General features: G+C 34.1%; 1 protein-coding gene across 1 annotated transcript; it reads right to left on the reverse strand.

Moving 5' to 3' along the window:
• Positions 1 to 659: 659 nt before the first annotated feature.
• LOC141707471 (LIMR family protein At5g01460-like) lies at positions 660 to 8,009 on the reverse strand. The gene is made up of 14 exons (XM_074510654.1): positions 7,415 to 8,009; positions 6,851 to 6,936; positions 4,830 to 4,954; positions 4,636 to 4,746; positions 4,162 to 4,260; positions 3,958 to 4,080; positions 3,774 to 3,836; positions 3,621 to 3,685; positions 2,210 to 2,319; positions 1,990 to 2,104; positions 1,822 to 1,887; positions 1,299 to 1,409; positions 1,147 to 1,213; positions 660 to 1,048 (listed from the first exon to the last, which is right to left on the reverse strand). The coding sequence occupies exons 1-14, from the start codon at positions 7,762 to 7,764 to the stop codon at positions 1,001 to 1,003; spliced, it is 1,539 nt and encodes a 512-aa protein (XP_074366755.1). The 5' UTR covers positions 7,765 to 8,009; the 3' UTR covers positions 660 to 1,000.
• Positions 8,010 to 8,669: the final 660 nt, after the last annotated feature.

Consider the following 8,669-nt stretch of genomic DNA (forward strand, 5'->3'; position numbering starts at 1 on the left):
AAAATTTGAGTTTTTAACTTATTAGATCTGAAAATTAAAGTGAAAAATTCAAATGATTTTTTTAAATTTTGTGGAACAAAATTCAAATTTATTGAAGAAAAAGCAAATAAAAATAAGCGAGAAAGAATTGAAATGGGAAAAATGAATGAAGATGGAGATGAAAATGAATAGAATGCGCCGAAAAGGAGAGGGGGTGGAGATGGCGTCAGGCGTAGAGGGAAATAGGGCGGCCATGTTAAGTATATTTACTTTATAATTTTAATTAATTTTTAGTTAACAAAATTATTCTTATTCAGGTTGAAATAAAGGCAGATTTAAATACAAGACATAAGGAATTTCTAATTTGTGATGACATAAGTAATTTCTAACAACTTTCGGCAGACATTGGTTATTGATAGTTTTATATGAAATATATTTATAGAGAGTACGATTTGTTCTGAAGTTTTTTTCTCTTATAATTATACTCTTGCGAGATTTTAACTAAGCCTTTTGGGATTATTTGTTATTTATATTAAGATTTTATTGTCTAAACATGAAGAGACAACTTTCGTGCCTTTAGTTTAGGTGATAAACTTTGTAAATGGAAGATATACTCTTCCTGTATTTCGATATTTATCAATGAAATTGTTTCATTCTGACAAAAAAAAAAGAGAGACAAATTTAAATAGAACTTTAATTTCTTTTTTCCCTTCAACTAAAAATTTACATCAAACTGTATATTACATAGGGAGGAGTTTCCACTTCATTCTCACAAGCCAAACTGAGCAAATAAAACTGACTACAAAGGCACTTGTTACATACAATGATACAAAAGTGAGCAGAAGGTAAAACAGTAGCAACAGCTCTCCAGCAGCTCATTCTAGGGTAGTCCCTCGCTAGGAAATATGGAAAGTACAGTCTCTTCACAATAACAGTATAAAACACCAATATCTGACGTCAGATAAACTGAACACTTAGAACGGGAACTATCGAAAAAAAAGGTCAAGGCATTTAAAGAACTTCAATCAGAAAGTTGAAACCTCCCGCTGGGCTTTTTTCTTCTCCATCCCTAGAAATAATACCAAGAGTTAACATTGCAAGAGCAACTTTATGCACAAACCTCTCATAAGTAATTATTTTAATTAATATAATTCAACAATCACTTACAAAGGCTGCATAATACACAAAAGTTAAACCGGCAAGAACAATAAATGCAATTTGGAACACATTATACCTGCAGGAAAACTCAATGATTAGTACTATATGGGGAGAGTTGTAACAAGTACTTGAGCAAAATATGTTAAGTAAACTTGACTGACTTGTATAGATATTTGATCCCACGCAGAGATTGCAATGTGTGACCAAATATTTCTTGAGCAGCAGTAGCTTGGGCATAGTAGGCAAATGCAGTGGAACAGAACTGAATAACACTAAAAGGAAGAACACGAACAATGATTTTAAGAACCACTATATTAATGTCTTTATATCAAAACTCAAAATTAGAATATAGGCAATGAGTTGCAGGGGGGATGCAATAACTTAATTGGTAAAAACAAACTTTTGTTTGTTTCATTAGGCATGTAAATGGGTGCATCAACCTTGTACTATAGTAAACTGGGATAAACTGCAATATAAGGACATTTTTCCTACAGTTGTGATTTGACTATACAAGCTTTTGCAGTTTTGCATCATCACTTGCATCCAAAAATCACAATAACTCAAAACGTAAATCAACTTGAAAAATTTTAAGCAGATGATAATATTCTGTACAGCTAGTACTGATCATAACTAAATAAAATATCTAAATTGAACCCAAGAGTTGTTAAGTATCAAAGAATGCACCTTATGGAACAAAGAAGAATAAGGCCCACATTAAACAGAAAGGAATTCATGAGAGTTGCTCCCCACCTGACAAAATGTGGAAGGATAAAATAAGTTGATAATCCAGATCATTACATTATAGGATGAATAGTTTACCCCACCAAGTACAAGGAGAAAAAATGTTATTACTTCATTGGATGAATAGTGATAAAAACCAATCTCAAGCCAAGCATCATTGCCCCAGCGATCACAGCAAAAAGGAGATACATGCAAAAGAATGCAAATGCAGCAGTACCCAGTAGACCTGAGTAGCAGAAAGATATCATGTTAATCATTGTGGAATTCAATTTTAACCGAAAGGAGATGGAAATTACAAGTTAGACAAATAAAATTATCTATGCTATAGTACCCCATATGTCATCTAACTTGATGAAAATCTCATTCAAGAATGAAGAAAGTGGAGGATCAATCAATAGATATATCACAATATGCGCAATCCAAGCAATTGATACCACCAGCCTGTCAGAAAGAAGCGGAATGAGCATAATTTGGTATTCAGTAAATAGTTTTAAACGGCTTGGAACAGGCAAACAAGAATAAATACAAAGCACAACACAAGTACAAGCACAATCAAAATCACAGGATAGAGCTAGGTAAAAGAAGATACAATTAGTGAGAAGAGAGAAAATATCTAGTATCAAACAAAAATACATTGCACTAGCAATACCTTTAGTAACACTAACATGTAACAAATAATTAACCATTCGCAAAGAAGTTTGGAAATTTTATCAAACAATTTGCAACAGATATATCATCTTTCTCAAAGAAAGAGAAAGCCGCAGAGCTGATCTATTTACGCATACTAGAAAGATTAATAACAAGGAGGGCATGACCTTCTGTCCATATTAATGAATTATCTTATTTTAATTTATTTTGAAAATGGTCAATTACATATATTTCGATTTACATGCAGAGTACCTCTACTGGCCTCGATCCATCAACCTCTAGTAAAAAGGGGCCTGTGGAACTACAAGCTCCCACTTGATAGATATGTTAGTTATTCAAATATGAACTATTCAGTTAATCTCAGTATCTAACAGGATAAATATAACAGTTACCACACAAGAAAAGTGAAAACTATACATGTTCGCTAGCTCTAGCCAAATGATGCAATGTATTCATCATGTGTGGTAGTGCAGCTTCATCCAGTACACAAGTTGTTTTTCCTAATAATTGTGCAGTTGATTATTACTCCCTCCATTTCAAATTACATGTCCACTTTTAAAATAAAATTTTGTTTCAATTTAGTTGCCCACTTAAACTTTCAATGCAAATTTATATTTCCAAAGTCAACTCTAGTTCGCATATCTCTTATATAGTTATTTACATTTCCTAGATCAAACTCATTCCACATATTATGGTCAATTAATGCAATTAATTTTTCAACATTCATTTTTCTTAACTGTGTGATTTTTTGATAGTGGAAATCTAATTTGAAATGAAGGGAGTAGTTATCAATCTATCCACAAAACGAATCACAATCAATATTTATAATTTTGTGGAGTACTAATACTTCAACCTTTCCTATTCAATAGATTAGGTTTCACTACAACTACTAGGAATATAGGAAAAATATTCAAAAATGATAATGTTGTAAACTGAAATTTGACTCAGGTTCAACACTAAAATCCTCAATTTTTAAAAAATGATAATAAACTAAGACAACTCTTTTGTGTGAAATTTTGTACTATAGCTGCACCGTAAAAAGCTAGTTTCCGTGATCTGTCTGAGCCAGCATGAAACAACCTAAGAGCACTTACCCCAAAATCCCCAAAACAAGTTTTGCTAAATAACCAAGAACGGTCAAAGCCCATGTTGTCTCAGCCTGAAATACAAAATGTACGGAACAAATATTAATATACATGTTATGTCAAAACAAACAAGATAAGTCATCATAACATTGGAATTATCACCTTTTCACCTTGAGGGTACATTTCTTCCAATGCATTGACATCTTCCTCCAGAAGAAGCAACTCCTGCATAAAAATTTGAAATAGAAACTGAACATACAAAGTCTAAAAACCTCCTAAGAATTACACTAAGATATTTTTTTCATAAAAAATATTTAGCAGTTCAATTACGTATGTATCAATATACCTTTTCTAGTGCCTTGGTATTTTTACGCCACTTTCTTCCTTTGGATCCGCTTCTTTCTTCCTGATGCAGTGCATCAGCTGCTTTCTTCAATTCCCTTGCCTTTTTACCTAGTTCTGTTGCTTCCTTTAAGAGATAGAGTCAAACACCCCACCAAAATTCTCTATCGCAGTTAACTGTCCCAAAAAATATAAGTTGAATATATACCTTGATATACTGTGAACGAGTTATTACAGCCTTTGGTCGCCTGATGAAGGAAAAAATAAGACCTAGCGGTAAACAAGCAATTCCGACACCGCCAAATATCTGAACAGAGACAGCATTGATGTAAGATCTATCACAATGGGAATAAAACAACAGGCAATGCCCTGACGAAAAAAACAACAGGCAATGCTGCTGATACTTACAGACTGACACATAAAGTATTGCGAGTTTTAGGAAAACAACCAAAAGGCAGAATTACTTTATATTACATTCGATTATACAGTTTAGTGCTCCTAAAAAAACTTGCAAAAACTAATCAAACACAAGAGAAGTCATCTCTTACGAGTTCAACAAAAAAGTAAAGATGAATATAACAGATAGAATATGCTTGTTTACACTGTAGTTATACCCATACAAATTGCATCATACACATGTAGAAGTTTATAAGTAATTCAAAGGAACCAATATTGAACATACTGAGAAAAGTACAGATCCAACAATTGTGGCCAGAGCGACAACATATTCCGGAAAAGTGGCACGCTGTGTCCAAGTTGTCTCCGACGAAGAATTTGAAGCAATTGCCGAACACTGTAAAAAAGGAGAGGAGCAACAAGATACATATGTTTTGAACTAGGGCAAAAACATAACAAAAGAATAAATTTTAATTTTACCTCAACCAGACGTGCACCATTTCCAATACACTGTTGGCCGCTTGTGAAACTTGACCAATTATTTGGAAACGAAGTTGTCTCAGAAGAGAGGTGTTTAACAGTAAAGTCCACTTTTCCAACAAGACCTGGTAAGATTAGGCCAGGCAAAAATGTGAGATTTCTTAATAATATTACTCCATCAAAGCATTACATATCTGAAAAAAAATGTACATATATCTCATTGAAGACAATTCATTATAGTACAGAGAATGCAAGTTCCTTTTTTCTAGTCTGTAGAGATTGACACTGCTAATAACGTCTATATATATTCTGCTCGATACTGAGCAATATTATTCAGGTAAGTAATCTAAACTGTCATTGAACAAGGCACAAAACTTGCAAGTGAGTGACTTCGCTGAAAAAGCTTGTAGTTAAATAATTGAACAAGTAACTTTGCAAGTACATTTTCGAACCTACATTTGCAGAACATCAGAATTCCCTTTATTACCCAAGTTAATTTAAATGTTTCAAAAGCTGGCGCTAATTCACAAGCAAGCTACAGAACTAGAAAATAATTTAAGTTTACTTTATGTCAAGTTCAGCAGAATAAATGTCTGTCTAACAAAATTCTTGATCTTCCAAACGATGATCTTTCAAATAAACCTCTCAAGTCTCAACCAAACAATGCATGGAAAGAAATACCATGAACCAAATGACTTCTACAGGTATTTGAAGATAAAATGGATGTTTATCTCTTCCCCGTGCAGGATTTAGAAAAAGCTAATGTTTTCTCTGTTAAATGAGTTGAGTGCAAGTTTTATTCGTCCCCACTACTTGTTTTTCTGTAAAAAGGAATCTTGTCTTATACACTAATTATTCAATTTAGTCACAAATATTGTGATTTTCTGGGTAGCGTACTCTTAATCGATAGATCTCATGAGGTGCTCATTTCCAAACAAAAGAAGATCTTATGAGGTCCGGAACCTATCAATTCACTGATGGAGTGATGGTCCTCAGAGGCCATTCAGTTCAGCGACATGCTTGGAAGTTAAGGTCCAGTTCAATGATGTGTTAGATCAGGGAACCAACTATAGGATCTTACATTCTTACTCTAAGTATCCTGTCCTACATAGGATTTATTGAACGCTCTGACCAACTTAACAGCTTAGACTGTTAAATATTTACATGCAAGTGGACAGGAGTCCTTACTGGGAGAAATCAGATATGCCCAAAAAACATGGACAAACTGAAATAGTATAGACAGATCTCCACACCCCTCCACAACATTGGTATACAGTCCAACAAGGGAACATATCTCGTACATTATTCCCATTTAGGCATATACAGATGCAGCGGACAATATGTAATAGTATAAGGGAAAAAATCTTTAAGTATTTCGTTATATCATTTACGTTATTCCATTTCGATAGTAATATCATGCCTAGTTACCGATATTTAAAGAAGACACTGCGTCTTTACATGTATTTCCTTTATAGTTCTATTTGAATTTCTTTGACTGCGCATGACCACATTTGAAGGGTGACGCATCCTAATCATGTGGGGGAAAAAAGAACCAGCATAAACCTTAAGCACATATAAAAGCAACTCTGGAGTTAATAAGACAATAAATACGAAATTTAGACAAGGTAAACTCATCCAAATTCAAGTACTCTTGTGTATCACAACAGGAATCAAGAGGTTCTATAGAACAGTAATGGTGGACCAAGAATATTTAACATATGCATATTGGAAAAACCACAATTCGACGGAAGTTTTAAATATATACACTTCAAAAGTGACATACTCAGTACTCACAATGCATTTGTTGCAGTCAACTGCTTCAGCCAAAACTAAACATAAACCCATGAACCAACCTCAGAGTAGCTAAAGTATACTTGCAAATCACAAAAAACTAATAGTGACATACGCAACTCATAATACAATGCGGTTGCAGCTGACTACTTCAGTAAAAAAGTAAAGAAAATCCAGTTATCAACCTTAACGTAGCTGAAGTAAACTTATAAACTATCCAAAACACTAACCGTAAAGAATTCCAAGCACAAGAGCAACAACGATAGCAGTAGTGACAACCCAACACAAGGCACTTTTCATCCTCTTACCAACCGTCCTGTACACACATTGACAAAAGTAAGACTAATTTTAGCTACAACTACAAATCAATTTATACAAACAGAACTACAAATTGACGATAATTCCAACGACAAAAAACTCAACCACATTAACATTACTCATTTCAATTAATCTTTGTAATAAAACATCACAAACACAATACCCAAGACTAAAACACATGAAAAGCCCTAACTCCGCAAACTCATTATCTATCTTAATCACCTTCATACTAAACACTGAAAACATAATAACAAAGAATAAAACACAGTAAAAATCAAGCCCCTAATCAAGCATACAAATTACCTAACCTAATGGATTTTTTACTCCAAACATCACAAACGCAACAACAAAGAATAAAACAGCTAAAAAGCCGTAAATAAGCAAGCACATTTTTATCCTAATCGCCTTCATACTAAAACATCGCAAAAGCAACAACAAACGCAGCAAAAGAAGCCGTAAATAAGCAAGCACATTACTTATCCTGATCGCCTTCGTAATAAAACATAGCAAACGGAATAACGAAAAACACGAGAATCGCATCGACAATGTAAATCGCAAGCCACAAATCCTTCATCGGAAGAGTCAAATTACAAGCACCATTGTAAATAGCGTGTTTACAAGCTTGTCGATTAGCGACATCAGCCGGTAACATAAGAATGGACAAAAAAGCAACAGTGAGACCTAAAACGACGACGAATTTAGGGAAATAAGCTTGGTTCTTATCATCGGGATGTTGATAGTTGATTAAAAGATAGACGTTGAAGATGAAGACCACTACTGATACTACTATAGCTACTAACACTAAAGCGAGATTGAAATCTCCCATTGCCAAGGGAGATTGTGTGTTTGTGTTTTGAATTTCAAGGAGGGTTTGATGTGTGTGTAGATCTAAAAATTAAAGGGGAGTTTTGAAAAGGGAAGAGAGAGAGATGTGTTTCCGGCTGGGGGATGTGAAATGACGGGGGTACCCTCCTGGTGAGGAGGGAATTTTTGAGGTGTTGGGGTTGTGGAGGGGTGTAAGTGGACGTTTGGGGAGAAAGTATAGTTTAGAACAGGCTGGAGCTAGTATTTGTTTGTTTTTTTTGGATGTACAGGAGGTGTTTCCAATATTTGATAGAGAAATTAGTTTACTTGTTTAATAGTGAATTTTGTCCCAAAAATGATTTGCTTGTTGTCTGGACTGGGTAAACAAAATAATTCCCAATATCTTCGAGAAATCGCCTTTATTTATTACTGTATAATAAAAGATTCTATAATTTCGATATTCATGGTGTCAACGGAAATATGTGCCGATTTTAGAAACTGACTTCATGCATCTTGTAGCATTCGAAATAAAGACCTCAGGGAATTATCATATCTGCGGGACACCAGAAAAGTTATTCGCGCATTAGGGGAGGGAAGCTGGATTTATTTTTATTTTTTTTTAATAAAACGTACTTACATTAAACATTATCAATATGTAATACATGCTCAATAAAATCAGGTGGAGTGACATGCAATTCACCTATATCTGACATAGAATATGTAATCTTTGCTAATACACGGGCTACCATATTCGCAGATCTGTAAGCGAAACTAACTATTACTTGATCAATGTGCTTCATTATTGAAATACAATCCCAGATAATAGTACCAAAATAAGTCTCACCAGGTATACCATTACATTCATCAACTAGATTCTTTGAATCTGTTTCGAACACGCAGTTAGAGATGCACAAAAGGCCCACCGGG

This window comes from Apium graveolens, chromosome 2 (genome assembly GCF_009905375.1).
Source record: "Apium graveolens cultivar Ventura chromosome 2, ASM990537v1, whole genome shotgun sequence".
In the NCBI taxonomy this organism is placed as follows: Eukaryota; Viridiplantae; Streptophyta; class Magnoliopsida; order Apiales; family Apiaceae; genus Apium; species Apium graveolens.